Source organism: Phalacrocorax carbo, chromosome 15, assembly GCF_963921805.1.
Source record: "Phalacrocorax carbo chromosome 15, bPhaCar2.1, whole genome shotgun sequence".
Taxonomy (NCBI): domain Eukaryota; kingdom Metazoa; phylum Chordata; class Aves; order Suliformes; family Phalacrocoracidae; genus Phalacrocorax; species Phalacrocorax carbo.
This window is the reverse complement of record NC_087527.1, coordinates 1,254,502-1,278,700: the sequence shown is the minus strand read 5'-3', so window position 1 is coordinate 1,278,700 and position 24,199 is coordinate 1,254,502. Positions and strand designations below refer to the sequence as shown.

The 24,199-nt window shown below is 44.4% G+C and overlaps 1 protein-coding gene across 6 annotated transcripts; it reads right to left on the bottom strand.

The window, feature by feature from the left end:
- Nucleotides 1-50: 50 nt before the first annotated feature.
- EIF4ENIF1 (eukaryotic translation initiation factor 4E nuclear import factor 1) lies at nucleotides 51-22,918 on the bottom strand. 6 transcript variants are annotated; one of them, XM_064466358.1, is made up of 19 exons: nucleotides 22,787-22,918; nucleotides 22,007-22,130; nucleotides 18,710-18,783; nucleotides 17,770-17,897; nucleotides 16,881-17,176; nucleotides 16,030-16,231; nucleotides 14,635-14,810; nucleotides 11,921-12,056; nucleotides 11,402-11,581; nucleotides 9,055-9,284; nucleotides 7,473-7,544; nucleotides 6,923-7,106; nucleotides 6,352-6,431; nucleotides 5,858-6,001; nucleotides 5,603-5,683; nucleotides 4,412-4,544; nucleotides 2,903-3,247; nucleotides 2,506-2,670; nucleotides 51-1,946 (listed from the first exon to the last, which is right to left on the bottom strand). In XM_064466358.1, the coding sequence occupies exons 2-19, from the start codon at nucleotides 22,100-22,102 to the stop codon at nucleotides 1,717-1,719; spliced, it is 2,952 nt and encodes a 983-aa protein (XP_064322428.1). In that variant the 5' UTR covers nucleotides 22,103-22,130; nucleotides 22,787-22,918; the 3' UTR covers nucleotides 51-1,716. The 6 variants fall into 6 exon arrangements, with proteins under 6 accessions (XP_064322428.1, XP_064322431.1, XP_064322433.1 ...); XM_064466361.1 differs by having other exon boundaries at nucleotides 2,903-3,184; XM_064466363.1 differs by having other exon boundaries at nucleotides 2,903-2,965.
- Nucleotides 22,919-24,199: the final 1,281 nt, after the last annotated feature.

Sequence of the window (24,199 nt, the reverse complement as noted above, 5' to 3'; positions counted from 1 at the left end):
AATCGATATACTGACATCATAGCTTAGTTCAAGAGCAGTTGATACAGACAGCTGGTAGAATCAACTTTATTTACAGAATGTTACTGGGAAAGTGTCAAGTTAAAAAAGTACGAAAACAATCTTACAAGGACAAGCTGGTGATTGCATGTTTTACAGAGATTGTTTTAGGAACAACCACTAGAAGTATGGGTGACCCCCAACAGATTCCACATTGGACATTTCAGCTTGTTATTTCTCTACAACATTGTCTCTGCTGGACTGAAACAAACCCACCACAGCATGCTGGCAGTTGTTATGATATCATCAAGTAATTCCCCCCGCCTCCCTGCTGCTGGTTTTGCTTTCAGTGAGACCTAAGAAAGAGCAAGTCCATGAGAATTCTGGTTTTGCTTTCACCTTTTTTTAAAAGGGCGCGTGGCCTAAGCTGGGTAGAGGACACCACAGAGGAGTAGACTCGGCACAAGTGAGAAAGTGAAGTGAGGAACCATGCAGTAGAAGGATGGAAGAGAACACTTAACTGTTCAGGAAAGTGAAACAGGCTTAAAAGGAACATAGTATTTTAAAACCAAATCTATACCGTAATATCACAAAAAACTACCCCCTCCTCCCCTTTTCAAGCCACAGAACAAGACTCCAGAGGCAAGTTTCACAGTAACTGCATCGGTAGATGCACACTAGATTTAGGACAGTTCTTGGGGCTCCCTTCTATAAATAGAACTGAAGGCAGTATCGAACATACCACAGCTATGACTGAGGAGCTGAGGGGTGAGGATTTAAAGGCTCCATTTTGATGACCTTTAGTAGCGGGTTTGAAAGATTAAAACAAGGAAAATACTGCAGCTAGACAAGGACCAGTACCAGCCCTCTTGAAAGAACTACAACCAGTAGGTACCTACAGTCTCTTTGCTTATGACAGGCTGAAGATCAGGCTTTATCGTTACTGTACCAGGTCTCATCCTCAAGGCTGAAGACTAAACAATTCTCTCAGTTGGCAATAAGAGTCATACACAGAAGGAATCAGACCTTTGTTACACAGACAGCAAGACGTGGGCTTTTTACTTTGACACTTTAGCTACACTGAGTGCACAGTACGTGACAGAAGAACGTGAGAGGGAGACCTAGGAGATGAGCAGCAAGAAAAGGCAAAGCAACTTTATCCTGTTCGCTCACACTTAGGATATGCAACTTTTATCTTAAAGAAAGTCCCACATGTACAATGGAGAAAGAACCAAACCATAGCACAACTAAAGCTCGACTGTTGTCAGCTACTCTTATGTACAGCTGTATAGATTCAAAAAGGCTATTCTATATGTGTATATATACAAAAGATTGTTTATACACAAGTCTGTACACAAGGGTCTATACATTTAGCTTTCTGCAGGAGGAATCCAGAGCTGCTACCTCTACGCTAGAGAATATCAGCACTTCATTCACATATCTTACAAAAAACAAAAATTAGACACTTCCAGGATTAAACTGGCTTTGTCTTGCATCTAAATTTCTTCAGGCTTCACTATTCAAGCCATAACAGATCCTTTAGTCTTGATGCAGACATGAGACCAGGACAGGTGCCATGTGCTTTAGTCTCTCAAAAAAGAAATTTTGCACAGAGTGCTAAAAATAAAAGCCCCAAAAAACAAACAGAGGTGAAGTCCTGACTATGGACATTTTTATCCAGTCTAAAGAATTGCAAGTGTCCCACCCAGTGGTCACTGTTCACTGCCGGTATTCCAGTTCATCTACACTGATGACTTTGGATGGCATGGAAGGAAGAGGCTGCTGCAAGACATCCGAACCAAACCATTTTGCAAGGCCAATGGGAGAGCCACTTCTCTGGCTGGGGCGATGGTCAAGCTGTGTGTGCCCATGAGATAATCCAGTCCGAGACAGCACATTCTGAGGGGTGGTTTGTGCACCAGCGGGTGATGATCCCTGTGCTCCACTGCCTGTGAAATGTAAAGCTATTAGAGGTGGAGTAATGTGGTCACCCGACACTGAGATTTGCCCAGAGCAATCACCTGATAAGGCGTGTGAGCTGGATGGGGCTTTTACTCATTCTGCTGGCCCTGGGAAATCCAGGCCCCACGTGTATTCTCGTTAGTACTCCCATAAACTGCCTGACACTGCCACTTCTGGACACAGTATCATGCAGGTTTTAACTGGAAGACCAGCATCAAATAGCTATTTATTCAAGAGGTGGGCAGCCTCTCACCCAGCAAGGAAGGAAAGACTGCACGCATGCTGCAAGGGGTGGATCTGTCAATAGCAACATACATCTTGAAGCTGAATGCTTCACTTGGATTTTCTTCTGCCATAAGAGAGCCTGCAGCAGCCAATACTGCTCTGATACCCACATGAGATTAGCGATTATGATGAGTGATTATCTAAATTACCAAAGTAGCTTCCTGTTAGCACAGTACACTGAAACCATCCTACGAGTATAGCACCTGGAGCAGGCTAGTCAGTGTTCCAACACTCTCACTCCTGTTTTACGTTCCAGCCTACCTGATCGTTGTAGTTGCTGTTGCATCATCGCTAGCTGCAAAGGTGTCCCAGAGCGTGGATTTAAGATGTGATGGCTGGCTGTTGGTAGTGGATAAAAAGGTTGGCCAAGGATGGGAGCAGATATTCCTTGCAAGTGAGACAGGTCCACTCCAGGAGGAAGCATACCTGTTGAACAAGAGCGAGGAAACTTCTTACTTAATAAGCATAAGGAACTTAAAGCAAAACAAACATTTAAGTGTTTAGATGGGTTGGAATTTATTGCCTGGTTTTACAGGTTAAGTTTTACTGCTAACATTTATTACAGCAACGAGTATCAGTTTGCGATGTTCCTAATACAAAGTGAGTCTTACAGAGAACGTGCATTAACTTACTGAAGGAAAACACCCATATGGATTACCTGCTTGCAGTAGAGGAAGATGTTGCGGAGGAACCCCCTGTGCCAGCATTCTCTGGACCAATCCTGGATGCAGTTGATGAGCAGGTCGTACAATCGGTACATGGGGAACAAGGGGTACTTGATGAACAGGACGAAGGAAAGGGCCTCCTGGTACTGGGGAGGCCATTGTAGGAGTCTTTCTACCAGTTGACTTAGGCCTGTAGTCTTGCTCTTTGGTGCAACGATTTGCTTGGGTAAGAGGTGTGGAACATGCAGAGCGTTGCAGTGCGGGTAGTTTGGTACCTAAGGTGGGCAAAGTTTCTTGATCTGCATTCTCCACAGAACTAGACAGTAGGTTATCTGTAGCTAGAATTGAATACAACTATTATAGTCCACAGCTAGAGGTTACACCTAATGAAAATTAAAGCTGATTACTGGATTCCAGGACTAGCTGAACTTTAGTCATATGTATTTAATAGTAAGCATCTGTCTTTCCTGGATGCTCTTGGCTGAATTGTTTTGAAAAGTAATAAGGAGGAACATGTTGCACAGAAATCCCTTGACAGCAAGCTTAAATTAGGTCAGAATGAGCAGTAACTCCACCTTTAATTCTTATTTTTCTTTTTTTCTTAGAAATTTTGAACTGGCAGCATGGATGAGTCAGTCCCAAAGGAGACAGGAGGTACAAGGGATCCTCCCTAGACAAGATTATGATTTGGAGTCTAGCCTGAAGTGGTTTTTTTTTTTTGTTTAGATGCATCTGGGTGTTAGCAGCAGCCTTCTGTGTCTGATATCTGCTTAGCAAGATTTGGAACATCACCTCAAGAAGCTACTTCCACAGACCATATAGATCAGTTGGACAAGGCCTAGGATATCTTAGTCATCTGCTACCAGCTGAGGTAGCAGTAATAGCTGGAGTGCTAAAAGGAAGAGTCAGCTGTGTAATAGGAACTGCAAGCTACCCTCTGCAGTTACCAGCATCAAAGTACAATGTCGCAGCATTTAGGCATGTTTGCCTGACCCAGTAAGACCATCACCATCAAGCATTTCCTCTTAACAGCCACTTACATCAGTTAGGGTGACAAAATGCTTCCTTGATCTGCTACACTTAAGAGCTTAATTGATCTTGGCTTTGACTGTTCAGTTCAGATGTCTCGAGAGAGCTGCAAGTTGTTTGTATTCAATTACTGGTGTAGAGAGATATTGAAGCATTATTGTTAATATGCTTGTTCATCAAGACCAGTTGCAAAGAAACAGTTTTGGTCCAGGTCTCTTAGTGTCACTATTGCTCACAAATTGACAGGTAAGAAAAAAAATGGTTTTAAACCCAACACTGCTGGAAGACCACACTTGGAAGTGCATCCCCTCCAGATCTCTAACCCTTCCTCTTACTATAGGCTCATTTCTACACCCTCTTCATCTCCACAAATCAGGAATGTCTAAAGTTAGCCTAGGCATATTATGCGCTGAAGCTCTTTGATTCTATTCCAAACCTTTTTTGTGTGTGTTATTTTAGAGCCATTACAATACCTTCATTTGGCCGCTGATTTTCATCTTTACCATCACTGACTTTCATCTTCCCAGAAACCGGCTCCTCTTTGCTTTTCTCCTTGCTCTCGTACATCTTGCGAATCACTGAGGTAGGTGTAAAGGAAGGAGACAGCTGCAGAGAACATAGTAAGAAACAACACTTCACTCAGGGCTCATTATCTAGGCCACACTATCTTAGTTGTGGGTGGACACCAATTCTAGCACATCCTTTCCATTTAAAGCTCTCTTGGATCAGCCACTGCGTGCCCGTGATTTTACTTTGCCTTGTTTCATAGCTAAGAAGCATGTAAACTATAGAATAAAGCTTTTGCAGAAGTCTGATACTTTTAGTAAAACCAGATGTTCTCAAAATTGAATGTATTGTAACAGGCTTGAAACAAAGTATGAGCTGTATTTTACATTTCAGCTGCCTCCTCTTTGCTACTGGTTCAGAACAGCAGCTCATCAGGAGCTGCTTATCTGTATTAACTCAGAGCTGAGGGTTCTGCAGAACACTATTGGGGGAAAAATACAAATGAGGCAACATGATGCTTCCACACGCCATCTGTGGAAGCCATTCATTTGGTATACAAACAGAAGTACCTGCTTGATTTAGCAGCTCATAGCCTGTGTTAGTCCTGAGCTACAGGCAAGTACTTGGCTGATTAACTGGAAACTTTAGATCGAAGCAGCATTCTACATAGTACCAAAGGCAGTGAGGCAACAGCTTGGCTCCAAGATTTTATTTGTTTTCAAAGCAATCCTGAAGCTCCTAGGTGATATTTCAACATGCAGGCACTTAGGTTTGTCATTTCCTACCTGAAGACCAGTGTTCTCTGAAGCGGCTAACGGCTTTCAGCACTTGTCTTCTGAAAACTTAAGTACCAAGATATGAGGGCCTGAGTATTCAGAGTTATCTTCCTTTGGTTTCAGAAGATCAGGTCAAGGTAATATTAATGGTGCTTCTTCAGTTTTAGGTAATATAGTGGTCAGAAAAGGCCATTTTCCAAAGTGAAGACATTCAGTTAAGTATGAAGTGTAATTTGTTCTTGTATCATGTGACTACCGATATGATCCGAATACGATTAACTCCTCTGGGGCCTCCCTTTCTCCCAATTACAACTACTACAGCCTAGATGCTGTAAAAGTGTCTGCAGTTTTTCCTACAATTGTTATACGTTAGGTACTGACCATGCTAGTGATGGATGCTGTAGGGGCTGGAGAAGATGTATTCCCTCTGTGTCCTGGTGCAGGTGATTTAGTCACTCGCTGCTGCCTGTTAACAAACAGAAAGTTAGTACGAGGCAGCTCTGCTCTTGACACAGGACAGAAGGCAGGATTGCCAAGAACCAACACAAGCTCGAGGCACTAGTACTAGTATCTACTGAAAGAAAATACATTACAAATCAGTTTACAGCGTACCCCTTGAATTTTGCCATCATATACTCGCCTGTTTCTGTAGCCATCCCTGCTTTTGTCCATTTGTGGTTTACCAAAGCCGTGCTGATAGAAGTTTGCTGCCTGTATGGCTAAGTCATGTGGTAATGCTAATCCCTCTAATGCAGCTTGCTGTATTTCCAGGGGACTCATCTGAAGCAGAGTTGTACACACATAAATCAAAGCTTGTAGTTGGTTGGGTATTTTTTAAGATACTGAAGATCTACTGCTATACCTTCAAAGTGCCTGCCCACCAACAGCCATCCCCTTTATTGATATATAATATAAGGTTCAAAAAAATCTTGTACTTAAGGTACTCCGAGTCCAACTGCAATCAGGTTTTGAGACTGTGCTCAGTTAGACTTTGCATCCTCACAGAGCGAGCTTAATAAGCATAAACATCTGAACCCAGCAGTTAAGTATGTGTTTCCACCAGTTAGTTCTGGATCACACAATATAAAAGGAGATGAATACACATGAAGCAAAAAAGCATTTAATCTAACCTGTGCGGCAACTGGACTCATGGGCTTCCTTACACCTGGAAACGGATCACCAAGCAATTGCTGAGAACCTTGTCCAAAACCTAGAGAACGTTCAACAGTTGCATTTAAAAGGACTAACAGTTTCTTTCAACATATACAATATACATCCCTGAGTTAAACAATTCTACGTGAATTAAGGATTTCTTGTGAAGACTCCCAGCTCATCCCTGAAGTCTACACAGAGCTGTGTCTTTTCCTTATCACTGGAGAGCTACAGGGAGGCTACCGGTAGTGTTTTGCAATACAAATGGCCAGGTAGTCCCTGAAAATTGGCTTCTTATACAGCAGCCGAGCACATTACTCCACATCAGAATTTACTGTGAGGTCTAGTTGATCTGTCACAGACACCTACAATTTTTGGATATTAGTGTAGCATTAGACACTAGTAAGTAAAAAGGCATCTTGCACTCAAGAGGCAGATGCTGGCCTAGCTGCCCACCAAGCGCCAGGAAGTTTTTATTGTTCTGTAAAGTATTTGTTAAAACAAACTCAAGTAGTAAAAAAGGAAGCATGGTTTTGCAATCAGTCTCACCAATGGGCGAAGATACTCTATGACGCAGGTAATCTGCGGAAGCTGCTCGAGCTGGAAACACAGGTGGAATAGGGGGAGAAGGTGCTCTTTGTGTCAGTAAAGAGGCTGCAGGCTCCAAACCACCTATCAGGCCACTTAAGACATTTGATGAAGCAGGTCTGGTAATGGGTGGACCAAGAAGTTCCTAAGAATAAGTAATGAAAGAATGTTCAGAGTAAGATCAACTTATACAACAAGCTCATTTTACTACACTACTTATAGCAAGTTAAAGAGACAAGGCGGACTTGTGCAACGAGACACACCAATTGTGGGTTGCCCTTAGAATTAGGCACTTAGCCAGGCTTTTAATTTTCAAGTTGTAATCACTGGAAATAGCACAACAAGACAAATTTCTAAGTGAACTGAACTAGTGATTAGTTCTCTTTCCTCTGTAGGGAGCCGTGTCCGACTACTGATCTCATGATTGCCTTAAACATCTTATTTTCAAATAATTTTTGTTTTCGTACTGGGGATGCCCTTTTAAGTACCTTCCCCCACCAATAAGAAATACCTGCAGAATATTCTTTGACAGAAGCTGGCCTGACATCTCTGGTGGTGACATTAAGTGGCTCTCAAGGCTCTGCTAAGAAAATGAAAACATTATAAGTCAGATGTAGATACAAACAGCATCAGACTCATTAAGAGACAAGCCACATTTGTCCTACTGGCAGAAATAATTTCACCTGCTCTGTCAGAGCCACAGTTTATGCATCAGCCAAATAAAATTCCAGCAAAGTCAAGGGCTGAGCTGGCTCACAAGTCCTCCCTAGCTAAAGAAATGCCTAGTGCTAGATTGCATACAGGTAGTTCAACATGCCTTGCTCAAGTTTGAGTAAGATAGATGAATTTACATAATTGTGTAAACCAGAGGTGAAACATTGGGCTAAGGGGTCAACTGAAGCTACACACAAACTGAAAAGTGTTTGTATGTTAGAGAAATTATTTAAGACATTGTTCTATGCATCAAAATTACATGTCAATGTAAAGGGAGAGCCAGAAATGAAAGTCTCATTTTAAGTGTGAAATCAAGCCTGCAAATTCCTCACAGGCCAAATTTTCGGTTTTCACTATCTTTCAGTGAAGTGGGACAAGCCTAAAAGTCCTTGGGTAGAGTTTAGCAGGAAAAACAGATGCTTTAGACTCACTCAGTTGTTAGAAGCATTTTATGATGCCAGTAGTAGTTATTGTTAGCTTCTGAGCCAAGCATACTGTTCAGGCAGTCAGTGGCAGGATGAAATTTCATACTACAATCTCTCCCAATCTAAAACTTAGTATCACCTGTTGGTTAATATTAATCTTTCAGCTAACAAGTACTCGGCTGAGTTTCATCTTAGCGCAAATAATTTTAAAATCAAGTTTAAAGTATTAGATAGTGCACTGACATCTCTCTATCAAACCAGAAGTCACTAAAGCAAGACATCTGAGCTTCAGGTAAGTGTTAGCTGCACCCACGCTACAAGCATTTTAAGAGATGCCTTTTAACAGCAGCAAGGCAACCATTAAACTAACACTAGCAAGTCTTCTGTAAAGAGTGGGCTTACGATATCCGTTATATAGACAGTACCTTTTCTACAGATGTATTTGTTTTTATTAAATGTGGTTCAGACAGGACGAATTCAAGCATAGGAGAGTCTTAGACATTAATCAAAGCATCCTCCACAGTAGAGGATTCAGCCTTGTCATTATACAGATTCTTTCCTGGGGCAAACACTTACAGTCTTCAAGCCTAGATATTCATCAATTGGACTAGATATTCACACAGGTCCACTTTCAAGACAGCAGTTAGACTTCTAACACAGTATTGGAGTTCTGGGTCTTTCAGAAATTTAAGATGAAATCAACCCTGAGAAGTCTGAACTGAAAAACACCCCACTTTCAGTTACTCTGGCTAGGGAAAAGTGACCAAAGCCCCTCCCTTACCTTCTCCTCCAAGCAACAATATTCTAAATGTAAGCCTATGTTAAATAGCATGCTGCTGTATCCAGTCAAGGCTCACATATTATCAGAAGGGCCGTGTAAGGGGTTTCCAGTTCATAACACATCTTAGCACAGATCTGTTTATGGTTCAGAAGAGTCAGGTGTCTGCTACTTACATTGACTTTGGGCTGTGAAGGTAGAGTCCCACTTGCCTTCATACTGCTGACTAGTTTGTTAAATGCAGTCATATCTCCATCTTTCTTGATCTGTCTGGAGCCAGCAACATTCAATGCCTCCTCCATTTGCTCAGCCATAAACGGAGTAGCAATTTTTCCCTCCTGGTCAACTTTCAGGCCTTTTAGCCCAGCTTCGACTTCTTCCACTGAAAGTACAACTCCTGAATGTGCTGAGAAACACAGCAGAAACACTGATAAACCACGGCTCTGTCTAAAAGTGAGCTAAATAATTCTTGTGCAGGTGTCAAATACAAGTTGTTGTTTGAGAACAAGGAACAGCCAAAAACTTATCTTCTGATATTCATACTAGCTGTCAAACCATGTCTGACCTGTGTTTAGACTGATATTAGAATATTTGAATTGGGAGTACTGCCATGCAAACTACAGCCATGCAAGACTCCACAAGAACACCTGTTTAGGTTTCCGCTGGTAAGCTCTCACTAATTTTAATTCATCCTGAAAGACACGTCATTCCTATTTTGTATGACTTCACCTGCTTTTCAGTAGGGAATATTCGTGTGACAACCGAGTTTGTTGTTCTTCAGTTAGGAAAGTTCATCTTATACTCCAGGAGTCCTGGTGGCCTTAGAGCCACAGTGTAAGTGATGTTAAATTGTTTTAAGCTATTGTAAGTAAAGAGAATACATACCTGGAAAATTTAGATACTCTGGAGACTCAGTCACACAGTTTGGTGTGCATAAAAGCATGAAGTAGATTTTTATTGCTCAGAAGTTAAAGCCAACATAGAAAGATTCCACTGGCATAACCAGAATAAGGTATAAGTATCATTAAGCCATACTTTTTCCCCATCTATGTACACATAAATACCTATCAGTGCCTGACATCAAGGCTAGACATGCTTTATGGACCAGCTAACACACATCACAAGGTATGACACCTTAAGAGAAAAGGAAGAAGAGAGGAGCATGCCATGTGTTGCTGTAGCAGATGTTGGCCTAAAGAAATAAGACTTACTGGTAATTTGGGCAAGAAGGTGGAGAAAAACAATGATGCAGACATGCAGTATGGAACACAAGGAAAAATACGATGGTGGAGAGGAATTGACCCGAGAACTCCATAACACCTGAAGAACTGTATGGCATTTTATGGGAATACAGAACCCACATCAGGTACTTCTGGGTGAATGGAAGCTTCCCCACAGTTTTTTGTTCCTTCATCCTTGGTTTGTGAGGATCAAAGTTTAAAAAGCTTTTGGTAGGAAAGTCAGACTAAACAGAACACAGAAAAGACTTGTAGTTCTACTTAAGTCAAAATAAGAAAGTTCTCCACATGTTAGCTGACACTCTCTGCTCCCAGACTGGATGCTTAAGAATCTTTGCAGGGCTTGGATGTTTTCCTTCCTAGCTACTCCACACAAATCAGAGTAGCATTACTTTTTTTTCAGTCCAGTTTACACGGCAACACATGCTGCTTGCCAAAGAGAAATCAATTTGGAATTCGACCTCAAGTTTTCAAAGAACACATGCGTTTTGTACCCTCCATGCATGCTATGGGCCCAAACATGCAAATCTCTAACTTGGATGTGCCCTCGAACATTAAGTTTAAAGTCGGCCCTGAACTGTTTAGATCAGCTGATGCTAGCGAAAGTGAATTCTAACAGACTAAGTTCCCCGGAATCCTGTGATTCGAGCCAAGTTAGTGTAACTAAGACAAATCTGTTCCTATGTTGTAGCTCTAAGATAATTAATTAATTAATGCACTGAACGGCGAGCACAGACCACTACCACTGTTTCAAACGCTAGCAACAGTCTTGAGAAGTTAAAGCTTACAGTACGCTCTTCAAAAAAAATCTGACATCCTCAAGCCACTGTTTGCCTTTTTAGATACTGATACTTAATGGATCAATGTGATCCATTATAGATGCTTGCAAGAATGACGCAGATTTTAAGTTTTTCGTAAAGCCAGAGTTTAAATGCCACACAGTGTCAGAGCTGACATTACCGGTCTCCAGTACGAAAAATGTATGTAAACGCCACAGGCAAAGCTGGAAACTCAGATCAAGACTTGCATCATCTTAACTTATGATTATTACTGGCCAGTAAAGCAGTCTGATAGAGTCCTGATGTCATCCTGTGATTAGGATGAAAAGAACCAGTGGCGATATTGACACAGCTGAGATCTGTTGAGTAATTGGGTTTTCAGTAGGTGAATAAACCTATAATACTTCCTACGCGTGGACTTGGCAGTTGAGGTTTCCAGAATACCAAGCCTCTTGCCTTGAGATACTGCATCACAAGAACTCAACAATATCTGAAGAGGCACTTACTGCTCTCTCTAAGCTTTTCCTTGTTGGCTGAAAGACTTGAGAGAAGAGGTTTTAAGTCCACTTTGGCTTTCTGTAGCATTTCTAGGATGTCCACTTTGTTTTCAGAGTGGTCTTCCAATGGAATGGGAGCAAAGTAGTTTCCAGAGTTCTGGCCAGGGGAGAGAATGGCTTGCTCTAGACCTGAAACAGCAAAACCAGGAGCACTGCGACATCAGTTTACCAACCCAATGTCTCAAGATGAACATATACTGGTAACCAACTTCAATATGTCACTGAGAAGTTATGCCTCACACCCCTTGCCCAAGATCAGCTGGGAAGGCATCAGGAACATGACAAGAACATTTATAAAAGAAAAAAGAACTTATAGCTGCTTACTCCAAGAGCTTCCAAATGAACGTCGAGCACTTAAACTGTGGGAGAATTCACTATCCCAAAGCTTTATCTACCATGTTCTTATTGAATCAGTAGGAAGAAATATGGAAGGAGACAATCTGACCCTGTATTGTCCTACGGTCTTACCTGCTAGCCTCTCCAGCTCCTCATGTGGCGTAGATCTCAAGCTGCTTGACCGACTTCCAGAACGACTAGGATTAGAAAACCACCTGCTGAACCTGCTGGCAGACACTGAACCTTCCCCCAGCACATCCTCGATCATCTAGATTATGGGGGGGGGGGGGGGGAAGGTGTAAGGAAAAAAAAAGATAATCTTAACTGATACAAGATCAGCAATATCTTTGAGAAGCTCTACTGCGCAACCAAGATTCTTCTGCTACAGACAACTAGATGTTGCTCCCAGAGTTTGGAAGCTTTGAACTGCTTTTTTTCCCCTTCCAATACGGCAGCATTTGTGTAGTCAGCATAACCCATCATACCTGTTTTGTTTATACCAAATATTTGTTCAGAGTAAAGCGATAACTGAAACAACATAATCAGAGCATCCAAAGACCATTAACTACACCATTTTGAAGTGGATATGCAAAAAAAGAGATAAGCATTTGCCACAAGAATTAAACCAAATTATAACAAGCAGTAATTCTGACAGCCAGATGGCTCAATGCTGGTCCCCAGTACTGTAGAGAAGGAGTACTCTTCCACTGGATTTTCTGCAACCAGAATGCAGTTCCAGCACTGGCCAAAGACGGTGCTTGAAATGAAGTGCAAAGACTGCTCCCTGGCTTGCAAGCATTGCACAAGGGCTGGGGAAGAAAGACAGTAGGTAAGGGCTGCTTGCTTGCACTTCACATGCCAAACCATTCTGGAACTAAGAGGGCTGCATTCAAGTCAGCGGAGCCTGTGTCATCAGCAAAGTACTGGCAGCTAGCACCTTCTCCCTCCAGGCACAGAGATCACTAAGCAGTACTTCATAGGGTCAGCCTGTCAGAAGTCACTACAGCTTATAGCGACTGTTTACTTCTTTAATCATTACAATTATTTCAAAACCAGAGCATTATAAAATTTAACTCAAATTAAAGCTCTTCCTGTGTTGCAAGACACTATCCAGTTAAAAGCCTGTTCAACAGGCACAGATGCAGTTTCACCATGCAGCACACCTTCCTTTTGTCCAAAAGTAAGAATAGCTTCCTTCTGCCAGAGAAGCTGTTTTCTCTGAAACAAGGGGCATTCGACACTATTTCCAACAGCAAAAACCAGACAGCATCAATCCATTTGGTTTTAACTGTTTGAACCTAACAAGTTAGAAGTTACATTGGGAAAACATCCAAGTCTTCTGTAACACGCGTCACAGACATATCACCAATACAAAGAAAGAATATGGTCTGCTCTGGCTAGCCTGAAACACACTTTTTTGACAGATTATAACATCTGCCCACTAACGTTCCATCAGCAGGTATTTTGTGACTTAGGAATTCCCTGCTTTTGAAGGGAGTCACCATCTTGCAGATATTCTGAAAATCAGATTATCAAGTCTAAAGACACATCATTTACATCTTCTATGGGGAGCACACTCTCCACTGTGTTTGTTGAATTCCTGCCAGCATATGATGAGCCTTTTTTAACGCAAACAGCTTTTCCACATTAAATACTAGGTCAGGATTCTATTTTTTTAAACCTTAATGTTTCTAAAATGTATAGCAGGTTTGTGGCTTTGCTATCAGAACACTTTTTTAAAAACATATTTACCTTTCTATAACACTAAGCCTTTTTACTCAAACTCTACCTCCTAATCAGTTATACCATCTAGAATAGTCAAGAATAGCTTTCCTCCCTAGTGATAAAGAGGTCAGAATAGAAATATCAGCAGTTTATGAATTAGGCCCATGCTTAGTTCTTGCTGGACCGGCTTACTCCTTCTTGTGGGGAAGGGGAAAAAGGACACCAAGATGCAGACCAGTTACAGCTTTCGGACTAAAACCGGTGAACACCAATCACCCACTGTCACCTCTAGAGATCAGATGTTCAAGAACTGTACGCCACCAACAGAAGTGCCAGAACCCCCATCAAATCGTGGCTGCAGGTAAAAATCCACTATTTGAAGAAACTTGTGGTGCAACTGTCAGTCTTTCCTCATAGTCTTGTTACTAGCTTCTAGGTATCAGTGGCATCCCACATGTGACTCGAGCTACACAGAGTACCTGCTAGTCACGTGAATATTATTGTTTAAACGCACTTTTGACTGATTAGTAGGCTGTTTGTTTTTCCAGCTCAGCAGTAATAGCTCTAAATAATGAATTAACCACTATATAGGGGTTCAAGTAATAACAATTCAAACCCTCTGAGACATACATCCTTTCAGCCATATTACTGGTATTGATAACAACGTGACTACCTCTCAGAGACAGAATTTATCAGGTGTTGCCAGGCTTACTGCCTTCCAGGAAGCTTGAACAAAGTACCTTTTTGCAGCTAAGTCTGGGAATTGCAGCAAAAGGTTGTTTTCAGCTACACTGAGTTTGTACAGTGGATTTTCTCTGAAGACATCTGTAACACTTCCGAAGAAGATTCATCTAGGACACTGATTTTGATTTAAAAAAACAGAAGTCAACTACTTTGCCTCACGTGCTTTGTTTGGAGATGGAGCCGGTTCCAGGGATAGCATTTTAGAAGTAACATCCTAACGCTCCAAAGCTACATCTCAGCAAATTCATCTGAGACTTAACACAATGTATAAAGCAATTTTCACAAAGCAAGACGTTTTAGCTTTCACTGAATGCAGCAGCAGCAAAAGTGCTTTTCATGAATGCAGCCAGTCTTAAAAGAAAAAACCAAAACCTCACCGAAGCCAGGCCAGGAACACTTTTGTCCAAGTTAAAGAACTCATTGAAGTCAAACTCTCCTGGAGCTGGTTCTTGCAAAACTGCTTCCCTAGGAACTTCTTGATCTGCTGGAGTTTCATTGGCATGGACAGTTTGCACTTCATCTTCTTCCACCACTCCACCATTGCATTCTATCCCTAAAAAGAAAAGTCAAGTGATTGCCTAGTCACTGAACTTGACCATTTCCCGCAGGAACAGTGTCTAAGAGTCAAGGCATTCACCTAGGAATTAGAAGCATAGGACCAAAAGCAATCTAGCCACCTATGTGATATTTCATTGGTTATGTTGTGCTGGCTGCAGCCTGCCACAACAGAAAATAGGGCCCGCTAGAACTCTAGCACAGAGCTTCTAGTCTGTGATTAACACTATCTGCTTCAAGAAAGTAAGAATTGGCATTGAGTCGCATCTAAACAACTGCATCCTGATCTACCCAGAAGTACGCCGAACAGGTCAGATGTTGTGTCACACCAGGCAGATACAGCTGTCCCAGTAAGCTGACAGCTGCTGTTTTTCCCCATCAAGAATCCTTTGGCAGCTCCTGCTTTATTCCTAGTTGGCCCAGAGAGCAGACTCCCTGAAAGCCGGTATTTGACATGAGTTTTCAATGTTGTCAATGTACATCAAATATTGTTCCCACTCCTCCTGCAGCAGCAAAGCATGTGTCGCGTTACAAAGACTTACCAAGCTTGCACAGGTGCTGCAGAAAAGCTGTGACATGACTACAAAGCCAGTATGCTTGAAACTGTACTACATTTTAGTTAAGTTAATACACAACTAAACCTGAAGAGTTCAGGTTTATGTTGTCCACCTGCGGAATTTCTCACATTAAGTAGTCATCCCCTCTCTTGCCTCAGAGAGGTTTATGCTACAGCTTTTGCAGTGGTAGTAATAATGGTAGATTTGAAGCCCAGTGACTGGCAGCTGTATGTCCAAATCAGTGTTCCTAATGCTAGTATTACTACAAGAAAAGATATTTCAAGTACCTCAGAGCATTGGCTTAGCTTAAACCAAGCCTTTAGCAGCCAGCAGTATATAAAAAAATATGGACAAGAACCCTTTTAATAGCCTACAAATTCCCACTATCATTCAACAACCCTACAAGTTTCTTTCCCAGGCTCTCAGTCCCGCTTTTATTTTGGAAAAACAGTATTTTGTCACTTAAGGGTATCTGCAATCTGAAAGATCAATCATGGGCCTTAGGTCTTGTGCTTCGGGATGACCAAGAGCTATGCAAGTTTCATCTTAAAGATCAATAAACTGCATTATTCTTTACACTTGCCTGGATCTCTAACAAGCACCTCTATCTGGCAACGTGACATACTAGCAGACAAGCAGTTTTTGTCAAATTTGCCGTACCTTCTTTTAGCGAGGCTGTACGTCGTCTTGTACGTTTTCTTCCTTTGTGATCTTCCTCCAAAATTTTATCATCAAAGCCTGTGAGCTCAATGGTTTCAGACTGACTTGTAGGACCAGCAGAGAACCACTCAGGTTCCTCTTCAGTGTAAGAGTCATTCCTTCTTCGCTCCCCAAAGATACGTTTGCTGTCACCAAATTCCCTCTGAAGTGGGATATTAACAACATTAACCATTAAATGCTGTTTCATAAGTTTCATCCCTGACCTCCAAAGCAAATTACAACCTTTTCACACCAGTTCTAGCTTTTGGTTTGTGTGGTTTTTTCTTTGTTTTCGTTTTATTTTTTTAAGGTTTAAATGCACACTTAGCATGCTCGGTAGGCTTTTAAAATGTAATAACATCACAGTTGAATTTCTGCTTTATTACACTGAAGGCTACTGATCTGCAAGTGCCTGTGTAACTCAGTTGTGTATCCTGACAGGTAGGCTAGTGGATGCCTGAAAGCACAGAAAGCTTCTACCCGCTGAGGTTAAAGACAACAATAACAACTGCTAGGTCAAGAACTATGAACAAACTATTAGACTTTTCAATATATTGCTATGAAGTCTACCACAGGAGAGGTTTGTAAGACACACTGTATCAGATGCATCCCAGTTGAGCTGACAGAAGGATTGAAAACTAAGTTTTTGAAGTACCAAGTGCCCGCCCTTTAAACCATAAAGGCACTCCTAAGAAACAGCCTTCTTGCACAGAACACAACTACTGTATGCAGCTAACCCGCCCCTGTTGCTTTTAGCACAAAACATCCAAAACATCTGACTTAATATGCAATCAGGAAAAGAAAGAACAAACCCTGAAGCGTTTATCTTTGTAGTCCCTCTCACGATCTCGGTCTCTTGCATCTCTAGAATCACGTAAGTCCTTTTCACCACCCCGGTGGTCTTTATCAAAGTTACGAGAAGAGATAATTCTTCCACTGCCAATCCTACGGCCACCGATAACACGGACACCATCATTCTCCTTTTCTAATGGGCTCCCCGCTCGACGTGAGCTAATAGCTGCAGTTACATGACAGCCACCTCCAAAGCTCCGCCTTTGTGGGCTTAACACTACATCCAAGTCATCTTCTTTCACTCGCTCTCTTGGATCTACAAGTCAAAAAAAAAAAAAATCACAAAAAAGCATTGAATTTGATGTATTAGTAAATACAAGCTTGTTATCTGTATGTTATGGCTTTCTGTTCCATAGCCTTGCTGCTACCCCAGAGCTTTCTGAAGGAAAACACTCATCATTTATTTTTTGTGAAGCTAATCTAGCTGAGACCATATGAAGTGCAGAGGCAAAAAAAAAAAATAGTAGTTTACAGTTGGATATTGAGGAATCATTGGGGTCCCTAGGAAGGACCTGCTTTCCCACTATAGCCCTTTTAAGTACTCAGTCTGGAACTGTAGGGAAATTGTCCCCTGCACTTGCATTATTACCTATGTATTTACTATTATGTCACAAGGATAGTAGGATACAATAGATGACTGCTGCCTAAGTTTGTTACTAGATAACAGTCATGAGAATGCCAGAAACTAAGACTATAGTCGGAGTAACCAAGATTTCCTTGACACATGTTCTGTGTAGTCAAACAATTTTCAGAGGAACTTTGTTTAGTCTCATTTGTTTCACCCCAAAGGAAAGGCTTTGCCAACAGCCTACATTCAGTTTTGAGTCTTGTGCTATAAGACACACTCACCTACTATCCTACGCATAAGAGAAGTCCGATCCGAATCCAAATCCTTTTTAAAGCTTTCCACTGGTGAAGTTCTTCCTGAACTCGGATATAAAGATGCATGCCACTTCTCTGGATCCCAGACACCATCGCTATGAAAATAAAATTGCAGGATTGTTTGCTACTTGTAGTCTAATAAATAATTCATAGTACTACTGCTGAACACCTAGAGTTTACTGACTAGCAATCTGCACAAGTAAAACATCTTTCATACCCAACTTCTAAATCTTTGCCTTACTATATTACCTTACACATGGTATTCTGGATCCCTTCTTTAACAGTAAGGAAATACAATACCCAGCATCAAATTATAAAAGGGACAACATATGGATCTGTTGTCCCACCAGTTATTGGTGAAATTTGCCCAGTACACTGAAGAATAGCTCAAGTAGATCATATACCACTGTTCTTAAGCATTCAGAAAATTTTACCTCAATCTCACACTTACTTGTACAATAAATTACTCTGAATAGTAAAGACACTGCTGTCCAGCAAACTTAGACACAAGGCAAAAACACTCTCACCTTAATTTTTAAGTGAGGTACACTGTCAACTTGGGAGGGTAAACCATGAAGCAAGTCAGCTTGTTGCAACACAACCTAGTCGGTCTGTGCTTTACAGCTATCTATATCCTTGGTAGTTCTTCCCGCAAGTCTGTAAGACTTGGGTTGTGACGTTATTTTCTGCTGGATCTCATGTCACAATCTTTGCTCAAAGCACAAAATTCCTAGCCAGAGCATTAAGCTTTTCCCAGTAGATTGGTACTTCTGAAAAGTCTAACTCTAAACTCTAGAGCACACATATCTCACATCAACATCAGTGCACATCTTAGCTAAGGATTTTTTCACAATTTAAGCTTTTATTTTGAAAGAAATGTACATAGTTTTTAGAACTAAGAAAATACCTGTCATATTTTTCAGAAAGACAAGAAGGTCTTTGCTTAGAGTAGGGACGCTCTTTAATATCCAGCAGTTCCTCCTAGAAAAAAAAGCAAGAATTTCCAATTCTCACCCAGACCAGATTCAAGTGACCCAGAACATCTATTCCAGACTGCCTGTTCAATTTAGTGTTTTAATTTGACAACCCAAGTTTCCCAATATGTTGCTTCATTTCCTGTGAAATGCTGCAGTAAAAAGCTGGCATTAGACAGCAAGTTTATTTTTCAGTTCTTCTACCAGTGGCCACTAAGCAAACACTTACTCAAAACACTAAGCCTCACTAGGTCAGGTTCAGCCCTCGCTAACACTTCAAAGGCTGTTCACACCATTCGTGTTCACCTATTTGCTTCCCTGGACATTGCAGCTTACAAGCCAGGCAGGCATCATTGATACCGGAGCTAGTAAGTTTTCAAGATGGAATCAAAATTGCTATGTTTAATACAGTATAAGACTCAGTGGGTAAAAAAAGCACTACCACAATACCAGTTACTAATGCAGATCTGGAAACTCCAGACAAGCTCGCCATTTCTGGCCACCACCGACTCCACAATATCTGAATGTCTGTTACACAGTTATCCACTCTACCCAACACCAAGTCGATGCTGAATGATTACTTGAGTTTTCCCACTTTCTACCAGCTTTCAAATACATCTTAGTTTTCTACCGCACACCCCCAAGCAGTTCGGCATTGGAGGCAGACTAGCAGTCGACCTACAGTTTCACTGCACTTTGCTATATTTGAAAAGCATTATTAATGGTGCTATCATCAGCACTTTGAATCATCATGAACTTGGCTGCAGCCAAGATGCACAGTTCTAATTCTTGTATCTTATTCTCCCTAGATTACCTTTTTTCAATCTGCCACGCTCCCAGCTCTACTGGGTTGATTCAGAACTGTGCAGACATCAGTAGACAGCTGGAAGGATAAAGAAGTCCTAACAGCAGACACCACATATCAGCCAAACTGAAGAAGGAAATCTCTTTACCTTCCTCACAAAAACACAATATCCTCTAGAGCTTTTACATCATTACCCCTGTGTGATTAAAATAAGTTCACTAGCTAGGCAAGCTTGATACTTGATGGCAGCTGGACAAAGCCTTAACGTGCACACACACACCTCCCCAAGCATCACCCTGTACCAGCCTTCAGCAGAAAGTTCTGTTCAAGGGAGGGAGGCTGGCCTCTCTGCCCACAGCTTCCCAGAATAAACCTTGATCTAGGAGGAGCATCAGTGTTCTCACATTATCATGGCCTGATGCAGGAATCACAAGTATTGACAGCACTGTCCATCGCCAGTCCAGAAACTGAGTGGGTTTTTTGGCCACGAGAGGGAGTCCACAGACCCTCAAATCAGATCTTATTGCAATTCTTCCATTGAAGTGAGGAAATTTTGAATTGTTTCTTGGCTTTCAGTCATTAGCTGCCCACCCTCAGAGCAACAGCTTCCAAAGAACTAGAAAAGACACAACCTCCTCTATTACGAGTGTTATAGTCCAAGCTAACACCGGAGTGTGTTCTGGGGTTTGTTTTGGGCTTTTTTTTTTTTTTAACTCACACACTCTTACTTTTAAGCAGGTGGAAGAAGGCATGTTTAGCCGTTATTGAAGAGTTTTATTCAAACAGTTTACAAGGATTCATAGTATGAGCCAGTATTAGTTGGCTGGTAGTAAATGAATATAGACTAAAGAAAATCAGTCCTCTCTTCAAATCAGCAGCACATGTTCTGAAACAGTGTTCCTCCCATCCCTAATTAGTAGGAAACTAGATCATGTGAAAATGCCTTACGATGGTGATTACATGAGCACCTTAAACCAGCTATATTTAAGGTGCTACTTGTAAAAAAAAAAAACAAACAACATATGATGCAAGATATTTTAATACAGACTGATTTCTGGCATTCCTTGACTTTAGAATCCTCAGAAACCAACAGATGAACAATACTAGATGCCTTCTGGCACTAGTTCTGCAGCTTTATTCTGATCAGAAACCATAGGTACTGGCCTAATTAAACCAAAGCTACAAAGGCATCAGTTTCAGCACAGAGCTACCATCAGCATTAGCCGAATGCTGGCTTTTTTGGGCAGTAGAATTTGAAGCTGCAGTCAGCTACTGCTCTTGAGAGGAGTTGGGCAAGACAGCTCCTCTCCTGCACTTTATAGTTGATGGAACAACAAGGTCTGAACAACAGAACACTTTGCATCTCGGAAGGTTAAGCGTACACCTTTTCTAAGAAGTCAGAATTAGAAAGCCATGCTATTGCCATGTGAGTTGTGCCATTTCTGATGTACTCGGTTTATTGTTGATGCCTAGTTAAAATAAGCTACCCCTACTATCTCAACAGAACAGAGGCACAATGATAATTTTTTCTTTAAAAAAGAAAACAACCTCCTAGGAAGCTTACAGTTGAGAATTCCTCAAGTAAGATAACACAGTCAACAACAGTACACTGTCTCAGCCTGTTCTGCACTTCGGGCCATTTGTTGCAAAGATTTCCACAAAGCAACGACCACCTGTTCCCACAGCCTTCAGCACTGGGAAAATCAGCCACCATTTGAGACTCTTTTCTAGAATTGTGCTTCAGCAGCAGTACCAAAAGGCCAAACAAGATTCAACCCTTAACCCCCACAGCATATCAGGCTTAGTACTGAAAGAATCTTTATTTGCAAGTTATTTAGTTATCATTTTCCAGGCACACACATATTTGGGTATCCCAGCTAAACAAAAGCACCTGTGTTTAAGTTTCAACACTAAGCATTGGTTGGGATCATAAGCACTTGTGCTTCCAGCGGCCAAATATGAGCAATTCTAAGATAAAAAAAAAGACATCTCAGTAAACACCTTAACGGCCCTGATAAGATCTGGCGTGCTACATGTTCCAAGGACGTGGCATCTACAAGGAAACATTCTGGTCAACTTCTTAAAGGAACACTGCTAAAAGTAGAACTAGAACTATGAAGTGCAAGCGCTTGAGAGAGCTGGTAGAACAACATACTTCAGTCTCTACCATCATCTCTCCAGCACGTGCTGCGAGTTGCTCAGGTATTAACATAAGGCGGTGGGAACCCAAGGCGTATCGCGGGCAGGATTGCACAGCGACACCGCGTTTAGCGGGTTGCTCATTTTACACCCCCTTGCAAATCCTAGCCCGGACACCGGCTTTTCAGCCTTCATCCCGCCGCTTCCCTCTCACGGGAGCCGCAACCTCCCACTCTACTTCTCCCACTCCACGCACAACTTGAAGAGGAAAGAGGAGAGATCTGACCTTCGTGTAACGATGGGGGTATTTTGTCGTAATTCTGTTCAACTCCAGGAAAGCATCACCATTTTCAGTTTCTGTTACACCTCCTCGTTTATCCATGGTTACTTCAACACCTTTGACCCCGGACCTGATTAAGACAAACCCAAGCCGGCAGATTTTGAGAGGGACGTTTCCAGCGGGTGCGTTTTCCCTCCAACCCAAGACTGTTCAGCGCTCGGGCAAACCGAGAAGGACCGCGGCCCCGTGCAGCGCCCTTCCCCTGCGCGCAGCGGCCCCCGCCGCAGCGCCCAGCCCACCCCCGCGGCCCCGCCGCTGCGCCCGGCCCCCAACCGGCGTTCGCACAACAAAGGTCCCTCCGTGGGCACGACCGGGAGGAGAAGGGCGGGGGGGGGTACCGGGCGGGAGGCCGGGCCCGGGCCGCCGCTCGCGTGGCGGCGGGGGCGGCGCGGCCAAGGCCCCGTCCCGCAGCACTGGACCCGAGGGGGAGAAGGAGGGCGGCGGCGGGGCAGGTGACTCAGCGGATCCTCACCTGCACCGGCGACCCCGCCGCCGCCCCCAGCCCCGCACCCCGCCAGTCCCACTCATCACGCCGGCGGCGAGTCTCCCCGCGGCGCTCCGCTCCGCCGAAGGCCTCACCACCGCCCGCGGCGTTTCCTGCTCCCGGCCACCGGCTCCGCTCGGCCACTGCCCGCCGCCGCCGCCGCCCCCCCCCACCCCCCCCGGCGGCGCCCTGCACCGCGATCGTTCCCGCCCCCACCGCCCCTTTTCGCGCCACCCGCGCACCAGGCCGGCGCCGTCCCCTGCCCGCCTCCGCTCGCGCGGCTCCGGTGCCTCCGCGCTGCCTCGCGCGCCCTCTCCCTATTCGCCCGGCTCCGCCGCTCCTCGGCCGCCGTGACCGGGCCCTTCCGCTGCCCCCCGCACCCCTTTAATGCCCCGCGCGCAGGCGCGGCGGCGGGCGCGCGCGCCGGGGCTCCCCCGCGCGGCGCCTGACCGGGAAAGGCGGGCGGCGGCGGCGGGACCGCAGCTCCCCCGGGACCCGACGGCGCCCTCCCCGCCGCGGGTCAGCCCGCCGAGCCGCTCTCTCACCCCGCCGGCGCCGCGGTGCGCGAGGAAAGGGTCGGGGCGCCCCGCGGGCTCCGCAGGCACTCTCGGCGGGCAGCCCCGCGGGGGAGGCGGCCGCGGGGAGCGGCGGCGGCGGGACGTGGTGCGCGCCATGTGCGGGGCGGCGGGGCCGGGGCGGGCAGAGGCTGCGCCGCCGCGGGGTGGGAGAAAGGGCGGGAAGCGGCGCGGCCCCCTCAGCGCTCCGGGCCGAGCCCGACGCCGGCGGCGCGGCTGACAGCTCCGCCAGCGCCTCGGCCCGCCTCCCCGCACGCACGGCGGCACCGGGGACCCGGCGGGCGCGGGACAGGCTCCCCGCCAGCGCCTCCGTGCTCCCTTCCGCGGGTGGGCGAGGGGAGGCACGGCTAGGGGAAGTACAGCGGGGCCCGTCCCGCCGCCCCCCGCCTGGCGGCACCCCGGGCCGGGCACCCGCGGGGAAGCGAGGGCAGGATTGCCGTGTCCCGCACACGCCGGCCTGTCTTAGATCGCCCTTTGTCAGTCGCCTGCCGGGAGGGAAAGTTGGCATTTCCACAGGCAGTGGGGGGGAAGCCGGTGCCGCGAGCAGGGCAGCTGGCGCGGAGGCACCCGGCAAGTCTTTTAATTGTCGCTAATAAGAAGCAGAAAACGTTTGCAACGTCAGTTTAAGGAGTTCACTCGGTGAGCAAGATCGCTTGCCCAGTCTGCCCGCGGAGCTGATGGGGAGCGGTGGCCCCACCGCCCGCGCCCTCGGGACCACACGGAAACACGCCGGAGACCCCGGGTTTCCAAACTCCTTCAGCAGAGATGTCTGTGGAGGAGCGAGGAAGGGCCTGCAGGAAGGTTCTCTTCCCTGATCTCCAGTGAAGCTGAATACCAGTATGAAAAACCAGTTACCTGTGGAAAGAAACAGGAGTAAACGTTTCTCTTTTTTTTTTTCTTAAGCGACAAAGCGCCGCATTACAAACAAGACAGCGGTGGTGTTATTACAAAGCCTCTCCCAGAGAGGCTGCTTCTCAGGCGAGCACCCCACGGCACTCGGCAGCACCCGGTGGGCCTCGCGCCCCTCGCCGAGGGACTGTCACGATGCGCCAGCTTTGAGAGGGCCTGAACTGCCTTGTG

Coding starts and splice junctions, on each gene's coding strand:
- EIF4ENIF1 (XM_064466358.1), bottom strand. CDS start 22,102: ATGGATAAACGAGGAGGTGTAACAGAAACTGAAAATGGTGATGCTTTC. Junction 18,784..22,006: donor ACCCCCATCGTTACACGAAG/GTCAGATCTCTC, acceptor TTTTTTTTCTAG/GAGGAACTGCTGGATATTAA. Junction 2,671..2,902: donor TCTTCCTCTACTGCAAGCAG/GTAATCCATATG, acceptor CTTGTTCAACAG/GTATGCTTCCTCCTGGAGTG.